The following is a 17,955-nucleotide window of genomic DNA, read 5'->3' as shown; positions in this document are numbered from 1 at the left end:
GGTGCAGAATGTTTCTTCCCTAGCGGAATGTTCTGGAACTCTTCCCTGGTGCAGAATGTTTCTTCCCTAGCGGAATGTTCTGGAACTCTTCCCTGGTGCAGAATGTTTCTTCCCTAGCGGAATGTTCTGGAACTCTTCCCTGTTGTAGAATATTTCTTCCCTAGCGGAATGTTCTGGAAATCTTCCCTGTTGCAGAATGCTTCTTCCCTAGCGGAATGTTCTGGAATTGTTCCCTGGTGCAGAATGTTTCTTCCCTAGCGGAATGTTCTGGAATTCTTCCCTGGTGCAGAACGTTTCTTCCCTAGTGGAATGTTCTGGAATTCTTCCCTGGTGCAGAATGTTTCTTCCCTAGCGGAATGTTCTGGAATTCTTCCCTGGTGCAGAATATTTCTTCCCTAGCGGAATGTTCTGGAATTCTTCCCTGGTGCAGAACGTTTCTTCCCTAGTGGAATGTTCTGGAATTCTTCCCTGGTGCAGAATGTTTCTTCCCTAGCGGAATGTTCTGGAATTCTTCCCTGGTGCAGAATGTTTCTTCCCTAGCGGAATGTTCTGGAATTGTTCCCTGGTGCAGAATGTTTCTTCCCTAGCGGAATGTTCTGGAATTGTTCTCTGTTGCAGAATATTTCTTCCCTATTGGAATGTTCTATAATTCTTTCGTGGTGCAGAATGTTTCTTCCCTAGCGGAAGGTTCTGGAATTCTTTCTAGCAGGACTTTTCATTGGTATCCCCTAGAAGCAGGACAGAAATAACATATAAGGCAATAACCTTACAAACCTATCTGGCACTAGATATGGAAAGCATATATGTTCCTGAATACACCTGTTTATAAAAAGCTTGCCTATAAAAAAATAAATATATCTATTTCCGAGTTTGAGAGAGGATGCCTAGCCTCCCCACTTAAGAAGGGCCAGATATATGACTTATACATCACACTTTTCTTATACATCACACTTTTCACAAGTTTCCTTGCCATACGTTACAGCATGGAAGCCGACTAGGGACCACCTGAAGAAGCTACTGACTGGACGGATATCTGTGAGGCAATGTCCTCCATTGCGATTTGCGTGACTTATAAGGAACAGGCATTCAAATGCTATTTTAGTGGTATCTTACGCCACAACGCCTGGCAATCATGCACCACATACCTTCCTTCCAACTTATGTTGGAAGTTGTACAATAAGGTGGAAACATTTTACTATTGCTGGTGAACCTGCCTAAAATTAAAACCGCTTTGGCAAGCGGTGACGTCCCTACTGACTAAATTTCTAAACAAACCCTGTCCATTGGATCCTTGGGCCCTACTGCTTTCCAAGCCACTAGACACATTTACGAGAGAGGAAAACAAACTCCTAGTGAGCAGGCAGAGTGATAGGTGAGGTGTCGTCGACAACACGAATACCTACAAACCCCCCTAAAAAATACAAGATAGCATAGATATGGATAAATTCACCTCCCAAATTCATGAGACTCTTAAACAGTTCCACAAAATCTGGGATACTTGGTTGGTCGGGGACACGTCCCACCATGGTAAACTAACGACCTAACTTACTTGAACAGTCTCTCTGAGCACTATGATCCATAGTTAATGTCTGCTCCCCTCATCCATCCTTTTCCCCACAGCACCCTACTCCCCTTCCCTTTCCCCTATCGCCCATCCCTGTCTTCCCTCTTGGTTTTGGGAACAGGGTGGGTCCGAGGGCCTCGGCTGCTTGCCTTGTATAGTACCTGCTTTTCTTTCCCTTTTCTGATATTACCCACAAGATATTTACTTTTCTCACTCCATACTCCTCTTCTTTACTACTTCCTAAATGGGCTCCAGATATGGACACTAGACAAATGGAGACTTAGACTTTCTCTGCAACATTGATTTCCATTCCCAAAAGCACATGGGAGAAACCGAACGAAATGATGGACTAGCAGGGCACCCCAAATGATGGAACCCTACTTTGAACTTCTTCACTCAAACTCATGTATCTACTGCACTTGTTCCATGGAAGGTATTCTCTAAATATAGCAAAACCAAGGTCCACATGGGACTTTTACGTTGATTATTAATGTGTGACATGATCAGACAATGTCCCAGTATTTTTATTGCAATGCTTCAGTTAAATTTATGTCTGCTCAGATCAGTGGTGGATCCAGGGGGGCAACGGGGCAATTGTCCACCCCCTTCTGAGCAAATACCAGTGCAGAGGCTCTCCCTCTGACTTGCTCTCCACTGCCGGTCTATGCATGGTCTGCGCTATCCAAGCGCAGGCCCTGCTATGTGTCTTCAGAGATCTCACTGGCCGACAGACACCTTGCTGGGCAGCCAAGAGGGAAGGGAGAGGACCCCAGGAGCTCTAACCTACAGCTCCATCAGGTTCTCCTCTCGCAAGCTTGAATCATTGCAGTGGTTACCATGGCAATGCTCTGGATATCACGAGTGTGAACCCTAGCCCATGAGCTGCAGGCTAGAAGTCACTCCCCACTAGGACCACCAGGGTTTCACCCCCATGTCCTCCCTCCCAGGACAAAAATAAGCAGGGAGGAGGGATATAAAGAATATTTATTTTAATTTAAAAACATGTTTGTTTGAATGAGCCCCCCACACACACTGCATTCACATACCGCCCCCATAACACACTGCCCCCACTGCAGCCCCATACACACACTGCCCCCCATCCACACACTGCCATCACTGTATCCCATATACACACTGCCCCGACTGCACCCCCATATGCACACTGTCCAACACACGCACTGCCCGACACACACACTTCCCCCTCACACACTCACTGCCTGACACACACACTGTACCCCTCACACACACACACTGCCCCCTTGCACACACACACTGCACCCATTGCACACACACACTGCATCTCACACACACTGTACCCCTCACACACTTCACCCCTCACACACACTGCACCCCTTACACACTGCACTTCACCCCTCTCACACACACACTGCACCCCTTGCACACACACACACACACACACTGCTTGACACACACACACTGTACCCCTCACAAACACACTGCCCCTTCACACACACATACACACACACTGCACCCCTTTCACACACACACACCGCACCCTTTGCACACACACTGCACCCCTTACACACTGCACTTCACTCCTCACACACACTTCACCCATCTCACACACGCATTGCTACATAACATCTTTCAAACTAGAATAAACTATCTTTTGTGCCATGCATCTATCAGCTCTTGAAACCTTCTGTGGTTCTGAAGGTTCTTCAGCAGTTGAAACTTTGAGATTGTATAGAAGTTTATAAAGCTCAACAGATGAAGTTTTTAAAGTTCTGCAAGGTTCAGCAGTTCACGTCTTCAAGGTTCTGTAGGTTCCCCAACATTTGAAGTCTTTGAGATGCTATGAATTTTAAAAAGTTTAGTTTTTTTAGGTTCTGTAGGTTGTCCAACAATTGAAATCATTGAGGTCATGTAGGTTGTCTAAGTGACTTTTTGCCCGTGCGCTTAGAAATAGTTCATTGTAACCATTTTACTGTTATAGGTGCAAATCACAGTCCAGATCTGGATCCAGTCCAAGTCATAATACTTTCTTAGATGATCTATATCCAAACACATCACACATTATTTTTCTGTCATTAGTACTCCCAAAATTAGAAATGTTTAACTTAGAACTGTGCTTGACGGCACAGCACCTGTCATCATTAATCACCGTAACCTCACCTGGTCAGTTCATCATTAATCACTGTAACCTCACCTGGTCAGTTCATCATTAATCACCGTAACCTCACCTGGTCAGTTCATCATTAATCACCGTAACCTCACCTGGTCAGTTCTTCATCAATCAATGTAATCTCACCTGGTCAGTTCTTCATCAATCAATGTAATCTCACCTGGTCAGTTCATCATCAATCAATGTAATCTCACCTGGTCAGTTCTTCATCAATCAATGTAATCTCACCTGCTTGTTTCCGTCAGTTTAACCCCTTAAGGACACATGACATGTATGACATGTCACGATTCCCTTTTATTCCAGAAGTTTGGTCCTTAAGGGGTTAAAGAGCAGTTGTGATAATAGGTAACATGCATTCATTCCAAATCAACGTTGACTTCCGTGTGTCTCTTTAAGTTTGGTCAAATGGGACATTTTGAGTATTCCACTGTTTCATTTTGTTGTTACCGTGCTTAATGGTACTTGACCTGCTCTATATGAGTAATGAGTTCTTAAACTCGTTGTTTGTGGCTATGTTAGATCTATTCACGCTCAAACACATTGAACATTTACAAGGTATCGGTTAATTAAATGCTAGAAAAGTATTTTTCTGTGGTTTGTCCGGTCTTTCTTGGTGCTAAAAATGATTACTGTCCGATTCCATCAGTGTGACTACAGTTCTTCAAAGGAAGAGACGTGATCACTAGATTTTGACTGTATATTTTAGTGCAGGATACCCAAAAGGTAGATCCCCAGATGTTTTAAAAGTAAGTTTCCTTGAAGCTTTGTCATCCTGAAGGCCTGGAAGGCATCATGGCAGTTGTGGTTCTACAGCATCTGGGGATCGACCTGTTGGGGCACCCCTGTTGTAGGGTATAGCGCCATTCGAAATGGTAATGGAAAAAATGTTCTGGAAAGTATCCGTGAGATTGTCATATGAGTTAATGTGTCGATTCTCAAAAGATTTATTGTAAATTTAACCCTAAATGTGTGTCATTTATAACTCATATGATCCATACTGTAACACGTATGGTCTTAAAGGTTCTCATTCATAGTAGTAATCTATTGGAACAAAACAAAATGCTTTCTATACTGTATCTTATATTTTGAGGTGTCCTATTGCTATTAAGCAATAATTACATAATGTTATATAAAGCCAGAAAAATGGTCTGCTTAGAAAACATAAAGGGGCAAATAAAAAATCAAAATGCAGTACTAGGAATTTACCCATTCCAGACTCTAGAGTACTAGACATGTTATTCTATAATGCTGGGGAGAATTCAAAATATGCAAAATAAGTTTAAGACAGCCCTGTCAAATAAACGTATTATAAAGTATAATAGGTTGTCCGGGTTTGATTATTTATCTGAAAGCTATCTGGAATTAACATATAGGTTGTAATATATCTCACCAAATACATCTTTAAAGTATACATCACAGCTTTAAGATCCTGAACTTATAAAATATGTAAAAACAAGATCAGACTAGCAAAGTTAGAAAAATTATACACTTGACTGAACTGGCGACTTAGAGCTTTACTCACTAAAGAGAGAATTGAAGAGCGAAAAGTGAATTCAAAGGGGATTTTAAATGTAAATGCTAAATCGCTAAACTGGAAAAATTCTCCACGGCGGATATTTATTCTTCCAGTTTGTCTGGTTTTGGTCTAAAACTAAAAAAAACACTCTGAATTAACTGAATTCCCAACAATTCTCATTTTAGTGAGAAGTGTGCTGATCCACATTAGGCCCTTTAGTGACTGGCGATAGCAATTTTGTTTAAAAGATATTGGTGGTTTTTGGTACTGATTAATTGTCCTCCCACCAGTGTGAGGCGCTGTACTTGCCTGCGTATTTGACAGACAGCATGAGACCACTCTATCAGTTTGTATCACACAGTATAAAGGAGGGACAATAACTTGTGTTCATCAAATATTTGTGTTGTTTTTTTTCCAGTCATGCCAATAAAGGCTGGAAGTGGAAATAAAATCTTAATATCTTTTGAACTAAAGGCCTATGGCCACTGTGGCCATGCAAATTAGTATATATTAATATATTCATATTTTCAAAGTTTCATATTGTGAAGCATATGTGAATTCCACAATAGTCTTGTGATGTTTCATTATTTTTGAAGACTGTGTTGAGAAAGGGTTAAGTTTTGTATTCCAACCAGCCAAAACCTAAAACAAACCAGTTTTAGGTCAACCTGTATGAAGTTACTGGGCAGGCTTAGGGTTACAGGAAAGAACTTGCAGGTGCCATCAAGCCAGCATTTTTCTAGTTGGACATTTTTGACCTAGAATATAGGCTCTGTCTGATGAAATTTATTTTTTTTTTTTCAACTTGTTTCTTTTGTGCAGCCTTCACCAAGAAGCCAAAATCTGCAGAAGTTCAGGTGGGTGGCTCTGTCTCCTTTGAGGCCGAGACAGACAAGCCGGCCCTTAAGGTGAAATGGCAAAAAAATAATGTTGACATCAGCCCGAGTGACAGATTCGTCATCAAGGCTAATGGCAAAAGCCACTCGTTGACAATCAATAATGCTGCTGCCGAGGATGAAGTGGTCTATTCCGTGATTGCCGGGACATCAAAAGTTAAATTTGAACTGAAGGTCAAAGCACCAGGTAGGAGTCTTAGGGGGAAAATTGTCTTTTTGGATAATTTAGTATTTGTTTTTTCACCAATATATATAACTCACTACGTGATGTGACAGAGACTGAGTCTAAATATTATATAATTCTGCACATAGTCAAGCTTTATTTAGAGAACATATATAAATATATCTTATCACACATAAGAACATTCTACCATATACACATTGATTAGGGTGTATGTAATATTAATGATTCCTAGTACCCCTTTACTGTTAACTAGACAATATAAATAAATGCTGCACACCACCTTTAATAAAATATATGCACCACTTTATAATAATATGATTATATAAATGAATGACAGGAATATCTCATGTACGTAAAAACACATTTTCCAAACATATACAATAGTTAATTTATACAAAATATATTGGTGCAATATGAACTCTACGGGTTGATTTACTAAACTGTAACGCAAAATGTAGGTTTAAGTGCCTGTGAATATAGTGGAATGGATACATTTTCCATATTAAGTATTTTTCTCTAGATTTTTGCATTTAGATTTGGTTTTCCAGTTCACTGCAATTCAGTGCTTAGGGAACAATCCCTTGTATATTTTAAAACAATTGTCTTTAGAAATTGTTGAACTGTGGAAAAAGAAGTGGTGTTTCTGGAGGTGTTTTTTTCAGTAGGGGTTGCTTTTAATAAAGGCCATCTACCAAAATAAATGTATGTATAGTGCTAGATAAATCAATCAGATACAATGTAACTCTGCACATCGTACTGCATTAGAAGAAAGTGGTAATTGACTATCTAGATCAGTGGTCCTCAAACTTCGGCCCCCCACATGTTGCTGAACTACAACTCCCATGATTCTCTGGCTATCTATGTAATTCAAAGAATCATCAATCAGAGTTGTAGTTCAGCAACATCTGGGGGGCCGAAGTTTGAGGACCCCTGATCTAGATCATTTTGTTGAAGGTTCTTGATTGTTTTGTAATATTTAATTATCCCTAGAAAAAACTGAGGAAGCCCCTGCTCCTCCTGCCGCAGAAAGCTCAGCTCCACCTGCCCCCGAAGAAGCTGCCCCATCTGTTGAAGAAAAGAAAGAGGCTGAGGGTAAGTAGACCATAACTGTATCCAACCTAGGGTCTTTACAAGTTGAACTGCTTAATTTCTATATAAAGTATATCAAGTTGCTACAGAATTTCGTGGACCCTGATATTCTGCCTAATACAGTGGTATGTATGCGGTAAGTTCATCTTGTTGTTGTACAACCTCTGTCCTTTTGCTGAACTGAGTATTACTCACCGCATTGTTTTGATTTTAATTTCTTAGTTCCTGCACCTGCACCTGCACCTGCACCTCAACCAGAAGTTCCTGTAGATGAAATCGGACTATTCATTCAGAGACCAACTGATGGAGAGGTCACTGTCGGTCAGTCTCATTCTTGACTTGTTCATTGTTTTCATGTATCTGTTTAGTTTATTGTAATCTGTGTGTTATAATGTTTCAAGGAACAATAATCACTCCTTGAAATGGGTACGGGAATGTTTTGATACACAGATGTTACCTGACACAGACGTCATATTGAACCCATCTAATTGTTTGTTTTTTTTAAATCTCCAGGGGAAAACATAAAATTTACAGCAAAAGTCGCTGGTGCCAACCTGATGAAGAAGCCAGTGGCCAAATGGTTCAAAGGAAAATGGATGGACTTGTCCACTAAAGTAGGGAAGCACCTTCAGATCACAGAGACTTACGACCGTAACACCAAGGTACTGTGGAGCTTGCCTGCCTAATTGGTTACATATTAAATTTATGTAATATGAGACTTCCTTATCCCATAAATTGTTCTGATCCATGCAACTTTCCATTGCTATAGGTCAAGATCACCTGGCATAGATAGATATTTACTTACATGTACCAAAATTAAAGGGACTAAACACAGCATTCTGCTTCTACTGACTACCGCCTTCTGCTTCCAAGCCTGGGAAAAATTTCCCATAAACATTGAGTTTACTCTTTAAACTTTTACTATATAAATTGCATCCTATAATAATTTATATGAAAACCCTCTAAAAATAATTTCTAGATTAACCAGAAAAGAGTGATTTAAAACACCTGTGCTGACATATCACATGGCAGTATGTAGAATATTTAGGTAACAGATTAAGCATATCGTGCTCCTCCGGCGTGTGTAGCAACTAGGGTTGAAGGAATACAGGAATAAAAAGTATTTCGGTTTCATAGAAGCTTTGCTGGGAGAAATTAATTTACCTAAATTATGTAAATTATTTGTTAAGTTCCATGTGATTTTCAGACTGTGACTGAACTACGGGATCCAGAATTCCTTAGCTGTCCCACTCTGCAAAGGACGCTTTGGTATTTATAATTCCTCTATTCACTAACCTCTAATGAGGTAGTATGGCACAAGTGATGTGTATGTTTCATATTACCGTATTTAAAGCAAAAAGCTAGAAATATTTTAACTTTGTCAACAAGAGTAATGGGAGAGATTAGTGGTTAAGAAAGTGCATATAAGAAAGGCTGAGAAAGTACATTGTATGTAGAATTAGTTTGCTTCAAGAGAGAACCCAAAACCTTGATCAAAGTAATTTTTGGTCAAGGTACTTTGGGATGCCTTATCGATTGATTAAATGTGCATGTTGCAGAAGCACTCTTTATATACTTTACAACTGTATGGAAAAGTGACATGTTTCCAGCTAAATATGGTGGGTCTGACAACATTTCTAGTTAGACTTGGTGCTCACAGACCTCTATCATCCCTCCACCAATGGAGACCACTCCCAGGGATGCACATATTGCTACCAACACCGTCTTTATTCTTATTTCCTTTTTGTACTTTTTCTCATTTCTAGGTGTATACTTTTGAGATTAGTATCATTAAGGCAAAAAACACATATGCTGGTGGATATCGTTGTGAGGTTTCCTCCAAGGACAAATTTGATAGCTGTAACTTCAACTTGAATGTTAACGGTGAGTTCAGACTTCATCATAACAGTTTCTCGTGTTTATCACTGGTATAATTTGGATTGCTAATGTTGTAGCTGGTATTAGAATGTGCGTTACTGTCAAGGTTGTTACTCCCATTCCACATGTCCTCTGCTTGCCGTTTTCGGTAGGATGATATTGCGACACCAAGACTACTCATGGAGAAATAGTGTAAAAGGAGGAACATAAAAAGTATAAAACAAGGTGGACATGAACCCTACTCTGGTCGTGAAAATAATTTGTCACAATGCACTATACTAAGATTTTAAGTTTGGACCTAGAACACTTAGATTGTGATTTTGTTATTTGATAGCACGGGCAAATCAGACTTAAGTCATTTCCTTGTGTTTTTTGAGAAAACATTGTAGTCCTATAGTGATGACGGATGTTGGTCTTCAGAATCAACTTTTAAAAATATTGATCCATATTAGGACAACTGTTAAAAATTCATATTTTCTGTGATCTCCACTGCATCCACCATTGTATACCTTCTTGGGATGGATCATAATTCTGAGATTGGGTTCCCGATGTTTTTAAGTGAGGCGCCCATTTCCTTTGCTGTTGGAGACTAATAGAACCGCTCCATTTCATGTCCTCTTGCTGTAAGTAAACAGGGTGCCAGAGTATGACATCATATCTTAGTGCCATCATGTTTTGCAGTGGGGAGCTGTGGAAGATTGCGTAGTGAAAAGGGATCAGTATCATGAGAAGCCATTTCTCTTCCTCCCTCATTCTAGATCACCAGGGGAAGGTGGATCAGTCAGAATTCCAGCCACAGTTCATCACTTAAAAAAATTATGTTTCTTCATCTTTTGCATCAAATAACACCTAATAATAACTTAGGTGCCAGCTCTAAGATTAATTTGGAGTTCCATTCAATGCACAAGCACTTCACAATCCCCCCGATTTGACTTGTAACTCACCACGTCCACCAATAGGGTCACCCATGCATGTCACATTTGGTGATGGATGTCAGTGTGTTCTCACTTTGGACTTTCTAAACTATACTGCTTATCATGAATTCAGTCAAGGTATTAGCATCTCACACCATATGCCAGGCCTTGAATCATCATAACCTCTCTGTATATGACCTCTTTAAATTACCTTCATCGTAAGGTTTCAAAAAGTTTAGTTCTTCATATGCCCTCTATTTCATTTCTTCGTTCCAATGAAAAGTAACATGGAAACAAAGAAGGAGCCAGTAGATGCTAGGAACTCCTTGGCCCATAGTGTCCATCAAGTATGAAATCTGAAACTGATTTTGCTTGTATTGTACTTGACACTGATGTGTCTGTGTTGTAGAACTGAGCTTATGGTAAACTGTTTTTCTTCTGTGGCCAATCAATTTTCAGTTTATCTCTTAACAGGATAAGAATGACATATTTTGCACTTTTCCATTAACTTTTCATTTTCTTTCTCTAACTCTACAGAAGCATCTAACGCTGGAGAGATAGATATACGTTCCGCCTTCAGACGCACGTAAGTGTCTATCACAAATTTCCACTCTTTGGAATTAAAAGTAAAGTGAGTTTTATACATGTATAGATACAGTGGCATGAACCCCTGACAAAATTACATGTTTTGTTTATTTTCCAAGTGTAAAGAAGTTAAAATTCCCTTTTTAGTAATAAAAGTGCAAGCTCCAACTCTACCGATTTCTGATTTTGTTAATATACAGTTACTATTTATTTGCTACATTTACCTTGAGTGAAAACAGGAGTAAATGTGAGGTGTGCACAGTGTGATCACCCTGTCACATAGTAATATCTTTTATGGCAGAAGTCACTCACTCTAAATACAACTTGTAGCCATCTAATGGTGGTTTAGATCTTGCTTCAGGGATTCCTCTCCATTCTTCATTATAAAATGCGTCTAGCTCGGAAATATTTTTAGACTGTCCCTCTTGCACTGAATGTTTGAGATCAACGCTAGGATTAATATGTTATTCTTGAAGTAGTTTATGTTTGAATTTGATGTGTGATTTTTCATCATCGTCTTCTTAAAATACCCTAACCCTTTTCAGCATCTGTTTATTCACTGACTGATTCGCTTCCAGGATTTTTTGATATTTAATAATCTATTATACACTCAATCTTTACAATATTTCCTGTGCCATTGACAGGCAGCCACACAACCCCAAAGTTTCATAAATCCATCTCCGTGCTTAACAGATGCCATGGTGTTATTTTTCGTCAAATGCTTCTTCTTTTTTCTCCAAATTTTTGGTGATTGTAGCCAAAGAGCTTAGTTTTACATCATCAGATTGCAACCCTGTTGCTTACCTATGTGTTGTGTTGCACACCTGGGATGTTAGGTTTGGGATGATATTGCAGATAATATTTATTGCTGATATCTCATCTGTGATTATGTAAGCTTGGCTTCTCAATCCACCGATGCCCAACTACCCCAGTGCCAGTTAAATCTTCTTGTAATTAATGTACTGTCATAAGAAGGTCTCGTATTCTTTCCTGATTTGTTTACAAACACTTATTTTGATTATTTTCTTGTCTTCCATATTTTGCCTTTTAATAGTTCCTCTTAACTTTTATATTTCTTTATGACCTTTTTGGACAGTTGAAACTGCTAACGGGAAGTGTTTAAATGTCTTTTTTTAATTATTATTATTATTATTATTTATGAATCCAACAAATTCTGCAGAGCTGTACCAATGGGATGATCAAGACCTAATGAGTCAATTAAGACATTTAAGGTTCTCAGACCAAAGAAATCTATGCAACTGTGCCTTCAAATTTGCAGAAATATGTTGTATTTATGTTTATTAACAGCAGAGGGTTATTATGTTATTTGCTTTCCACTTAGAAAATCGTCATGTTCGTTTTTCTTTTTGCGTAGTACCAATAATGCTTCCCATCATAATTATTGATAATTAGAACGTTTGTTAATGCCATGTGATGTAAAGTGGTCGTGGTTTTTATTTTTTTCATTTTCTAAAGATAAAACATAATAATAATAATAATAATAATAATAATAATAGAAAAGAAAAAAATGGCTATCTTTATCACATTACATTTTGTTGACCCACCCATTTATCCCAAACCACATGGAATGAGCAAGGAGTATGGCCAGGGTACATCTAACTGCTAATTGACATCTGCCTTGAAGGAATCTTAAAATATCTTTTGAAGGGACACTCTAAGAATCATACTTATTCTGCTCCCTGTAGTGGTTATGTGCTACCAGACTACTAGCACCGTTTCCATACTCTGTGTCAAAATTTTTGCCAACTCTTTGGCACAAACTGAGGGTCCCTCAAGCGTCCATGAACACTTGCCATGTCAATTTAAGTCCCAATTTGAACAGCATTGATTGGCCGAGAGTGTTAGCACACACTCAGCCAACCAAAGCCTCCGAAACTTGGATGAAAACCCGAACTGCTAAGAATACATGGATTTACAGGCTGCTATTAAACCGCAGTATTCTAGCCCCGTGAACGGATCTAATAAAACAAGGTAAATCCCTTTTGTTTTTGTCTAACACTTATAACAGGCATAGGCAACCTTCGGCACGGCAGATGTTTTGGACTACACCTCCCATGATGCTTTGCCAGCATTGTGGGTGTAAGCGCATTATGGGGGATGTAGTGCACAACATCTGGAGTGCCGAAGGTTGCCTACCCCTGACCTATAACAAAGAAATTGTATACAAATGTGTTTATTTTATGGTGCTAATTTGAAATATATGTGCGAGCACAAATTTAAGATGCAGTTGCACTTATTTTAGTCAACCAGATCCATTCTATGGTTATTTCTTAGTTGACATCAATAAAGTTGTTTGTTATTTTACGGATTTATTTTATTGATTTGGCATTCTAGAAATGAGAACGATAATTTGTAACAATTAAATGGTAGTGATGGGGGACTGCCTCTAAAATGTCTGTCTGTGAAAACCACCCAGGAGCCTAATAGGAGGACCGAGGAGGAGGATTTCGTTTGCTGGAAGGTAGCTAAACATTGCTCAGGCAATCAATCCAACAGACCCCAATGATGTTCTTCCTAAAACAGCACCACAAAGCCCCCCAACAGGGAAACCTTGACATGTGACGTCTAGTGAAAATGTATTGGGGAGACATTTTTTCAGTTTCCAAAGTTATTGCTTCTTTTGAAAAACTATACCCTGTTAGTGCACTTTATGCAATATCGTAAAGTAATGAACTGCAAATCCCATCCAGCCCAGGTGTGGTCATCACCATAGAAGTTGTAGATGATGGGCAACTGGTCTGTTGATTGTGCTAGCAGGGGGGAATAAGCCATGGCACACTTGCTGGGCACAGTAGTAAGTAAGCCAATGCACACATGTTTGCAGTTTTACTACAGTTCTAAGCTTGTTGCTACCAGGAACATTTTGTAGATGTATCAGTTTGAGAAATGCAAGGATAGTGCTCAGAAGGACTCACATGGCACAGAAAAAACAACTGACTCTGAATGCCACAAAGCGTGTGCTCAACGTTTGCGCTCTCTGTGTATGACCTGTGAGTTTTCCCCAATCTCTAAATTGAGTTGAAACATTGTTAGCGGCATAGAGGGAAGAGATGGAATAAAAGGGGGAAACTTATATGAAGACAGAAACTGTAATAAGGGAAGGACCGACATAAAGAGGGGGACTGGTTGAAAAATAGAAAACGGTAGAAATAAAATCTAGATTTAGAAAACTATGTAAATGTGTCTCTTCTACGTAGATCTTACTGTTAACCTTTTGACTGACACGAGAAACAGGAGGGTGGGTCAGGAGCTGTTTAGGTGGAACATTTCTGAGCATCATTGGGAGAACTGGACACTGCTGAGCTAATGTAAATGATCCAGAATTGACTGCATTTCCATACAAGTTGTCAGCGAAAGTCATCCTCTTGGACTTTAAGTACAACTTAATTCTGGGACATGGTGTGAGGTCTATCATGTGTCACTTTCACTATGTGCACCCCATCACCTAATTTAGAAGTATATACAGTAGTGTGCTTGTAATGTCACATGCCTCATTCCACCCATGAGCACTGTATCTCCCATCTGCCATTGCATGCGCTGCTTGAATCTGTCAGACCTAGATTTCTCTCACCCAATGTGCAGATTTATTGCACCTCCAGTCTAAGGAGTCTCACTTTACACTTGTCACCCAAAAATATATGCTTCTCTGAAGTTACCAGGGTCGCGCAGGCGATATGTCTATATATTGCTATACTCTTAAAATGTGCACCTCTAATTTCATGTGTGTGATATAATGTTACATGTTCTCTACATTCCCAGAGACTTCGTTTCCTGTCCTTTCTAGGATTTATAAGTATAGTATAGTATTTATACTGTATACCTGATTTAAATTTTCCATAAGTATCTTATTTTGAAGCCATTTTATAGGATACCCTGATAATTTGGCTTAGACAAAAATTTTCATTAATGTGGGATCTGTTAAAAAAAACTAAAAAAAAACTATCTAAATGTTTGTCTTTTGTTTGCATTTCTATGGAACGTGTGTGTGTACATACCGTATGTATGTACATTACTGTATACATACATACACAGGTATATTTGTCTTCAAACTGTACACATGCTAATTGACCGTACCCCTATATTTTGATAACCGGTCACCCACCCAGGTCTTGTACTCATTATAAAACAAATTACAGCAATTGTGATAAAATGAGCAAGCACTCAGGAAAAAGAGGTTCATCGTGCCCACTAATTCGATTTATTGGATACAAAGAGAGAGAGCGTATTCACAATTGTGTTAGATGCTGAGCAGAAATGTATGATTGGACCAATATAAACTGTTATACAGACACACAATATTCAGTACGTTTTATGCTTTAATCCTAAATGGAATGCAGTTTACACAGAAACATAGAATGTGACGGCAGATAAGAACCATTCGGCCCATCTAGTCTGCCCAATTTTCTAAATACTTTCATTAGTCCCTGGCCTTATCTTATAGTTAGGATAGCCTTATGCCTATCCCAAGCATGCTTATACTCCTTTACTGTGTTAACCTCTACCACTTCAGCTGGAAGGACTCTATCAAATATTCTGTACTCTGCCCTTGCGTTTTTACGTCCAAGTTGCATTATCTTGCACTTATCCACATTAAATGTCAGTTGCCACAACTCTGACCATTTTTCTAGTTTACCTAAATCATTTGCCATTTGGCTTATCCCTCCTGGAACATCAACCCTGTTACATATCTTAGTATCATCAGCAAAAAGACATGCCTTACCATCAAGTCCTTCTGCAATATCACTAATAAAATTATTAAAGAGAATTGGTCCAATTTCAGATCCCTGAGGTACCCCACTGGTGACAAGCCCAAGCTTCGAATATACTCCATTGACTACAACACTCTGTTGCCTGTCACTCAGCCACTGCCTTACCTATTCAACAATATTGGAATCCAAACATAAAGATTGCAGTTTATTGACAAACCTTCTATGTGCAACAGTGTCAAAATCATATTGTTTTAGATCATATTGATTGTAAACCAAGGTCTTTATATTTTGTCCAGAAATGTCTCTAGGTAGATTCTAAATTCTGCATTGTTTTAGATCCTTAAAGCAGATCTTTGGAAATTTTCTCTCACATGAAGATGGGTTCTTGGCATGGAGATAGCTGGTTCTAGATTACGGATCATTTTGAAGGAGACATTTAACAAAAGATATACTTTTCTCCTCGGGGTCATAGTTGCATAGAGTGAGATGGAACTTCTTCTACATAGTTAGAATTGTCAAATAAAAACAGACATTTTTATATCAGGCCCCATCTAAGAGCCCATTATCGGGATGGCCCAGTGGTGGTGGGTACCAGAGATGAGAATACAGAAAGACTAGACTCTTACTTCTTCTTCTCTTCATTCATTTCTCTACAGTGGAGATGGCGCAGAAGAAGCCGGAGAACTGGACTTCAGCGCTCTGCTCAAAAAGAGGTGAGAAGAAATCCTACTACATCCAGTATAATTAAACTGCAACAGGTCACTCTGCTACACCATCCATAGTTACAGTGCAGTAGGTCACTACTACACCCAGCATTGTAACATTTATTCAGGTCACTCTGCTACACCCAGCATTTCTGCAGGTCACTCTGCTACACCATCCATAGTTACAGTGCAGCAGGTCACTACTACACCCAGCATTGTAACATTGTTACAGGTCACTCTGCTACCCCATCCATAGTTACAGTGCAGCAGGTCACTACTACACCCAGCATTGTAACATTTATTCAGGTCACTCTGCTACACCCAGCATTGTAACATTTCTACAGGTCACTCTGCTACACCCAGCATTTCTACGGGTCACCCTGCTACACCCAGCATTGTAACATTTATACAGGACACCCTGCTACACCCAGCATAGTTACAGGTCATCCCGCTTCACCCAGCATTGTAACAATTATACAGGTCACCCTGCTACACCCAGCATTGTTACATTTATACAGGTCACTCTACTACACCCAGCATTGTTACAGGACATCCTGCTACACCCAGCATTGTTACAGGACATCCTGCTACACCCAGCATTGTTACAGGACATCCTGCTACACCCAGCATTTTGGCAAATTTGGGCAAATGTCGGCTCGGCAGAATTTCGGTAGCAAAAAATTGGGTTCGTGAACTGAATTTAACATATTTGAAAACCAGAGAAATTTCAATGTATCCTTCCTGGTAAAATATTTTATAAAATGTACTGTTGACAAAGTAACTTTTATAAACATGGAACACGTTCAGTTTCATTGTGTCTGTGGTTTATCTCTCTCCTCCCCCTCCTCTGTGTACAATTTATAATTTTGCACGGATATGCTGGTAAAATAAAAAATATATAGATAAAAGAGTCCTGTAATTGTCGAAACGCGCTTCACTCGGCAATTATAGGATTCTTTTATCTATATATTTTTTCTTTTACTATATGCTACATGTTATTACTGTACAAATAAATACATTTTAGACATATTTTAAGAAGTCCTCTGGAGCCTACTGAATCAACATTGGGGTAGTGCCATCCCCTCACAAATTGGCACCAAGCCATTATACCTCAGAGCCGGGATTACAAAGCTCTCAAAAAGGTGAGCATTTTACCCATTTCACCATTTATATCACTTCAAAGAGACTGCACATTGGCCCCGCTCTTTTTATGCTTTCTCTTTGAGATACTCCATACTGCGGATTAAGGGTGTGATGCTACCTTAAAAGCATACAAGCTCTATTACGGAGCCAGTATTTATACACAGGCTCTCTTAAATGTGAGTGTTCTTATTTCACCACCGTTTTACCTCATTGTTGTTTACGTACCATCTGCAGCACTATATTGTATTTTTTATTCTCTCTTACATATATTGCCTATCACGGTCGTTATTAAGCCACGCGGGGTAAGTTTACTTTATCCATAATTCAGTGCTCCACTTTTTTCAGGTTTTTCACTTACAACACTTTACAACTTTTGATCGTTTTGGGTGTGGAGAAGAGGATATTTCCACACAAGCGTTAAGAGCTGCTACCATTTATATTTTGACTTTAGCACCTTGTTTGAACACACATTAAACACACTGCTCCCAAAAGGAGGTACACTTCACAAGACTCCCCATAGGCATAACAGCAGCTGAGTTGTAGCTTGGAGGTGTCGACAGATCCTTCTGCTTCTCAGCCAAGCAAGACAGAAATGCTGCAAATATT

The 17,955-nt window shown here is 39.3% G+C and overlaps 1 protein-coding gene across 1 annotated transcript in view; it reads left to right on the top strand.

The window, feature by feature from the left end:
* Nucleotides 1-17,955, top strand: part of MYBPC3 (myosin binding protein C3) — an 87,910-nt gene that overhangs the window by 7,271 nt on the left and 62,684 nt on the right. The window contains exons 2-9 of the mRNA XM_063438225.1: nucleotides 6,049-6,309; nucleotides 7,297-7,398; nucleotides 7,618-7,716; nucleotides 7,909-8,057; nucleotides 9,162-9,279; nucleotides 10,725-10,773; nucleotides 13,210-13,254; nucleotides 16,159-16,215. Of these exons, the coding sequence (XP_063294295.1) occupies nucleotides 6,049-6,309; nucleotides 7,297-7,398; nucleotides 7,618-7,716; nucleotides 7,909-8,057; nucleotides 9,162-9,279; nucleotides 10,725-10,773; nucleotides 13,210-13,254; nucleotides 16,159-16,215 (880 nt within the window). The remainder of the gene's footprint in view (nucleotides 1-6,048; nucleotides 6,310-7,296; nucleotides 7,399-7,617; nucleotides 7,717-7,908; nucleotides 8,058-9,161; nucleotides 9,280-10,724; nucleotides 10,774-13,209; nucleotides 13,255-16,158; nucleotides 16,216-17,955) is intronic.

The sequence above is a fragment of the Pelobates fuscus genome, chromosome 12 (assembly GCF_036172605.1).
Source record: "Pelobates fuscus isolate aPelFus1 chromosome 12, aPelFus1.pri, whole genome shotgun sequence".
Classification (NCBI taxonomy): domain Eukaryota; kingdom Metazoa; phylum Chordata; class Amphibia; order Anura; family Pelobatidae; genus Pelobates; species Pelobates fuscus.
This window is presented reverse-complemented; position numbering and strand designations above follow the sequence as displayed.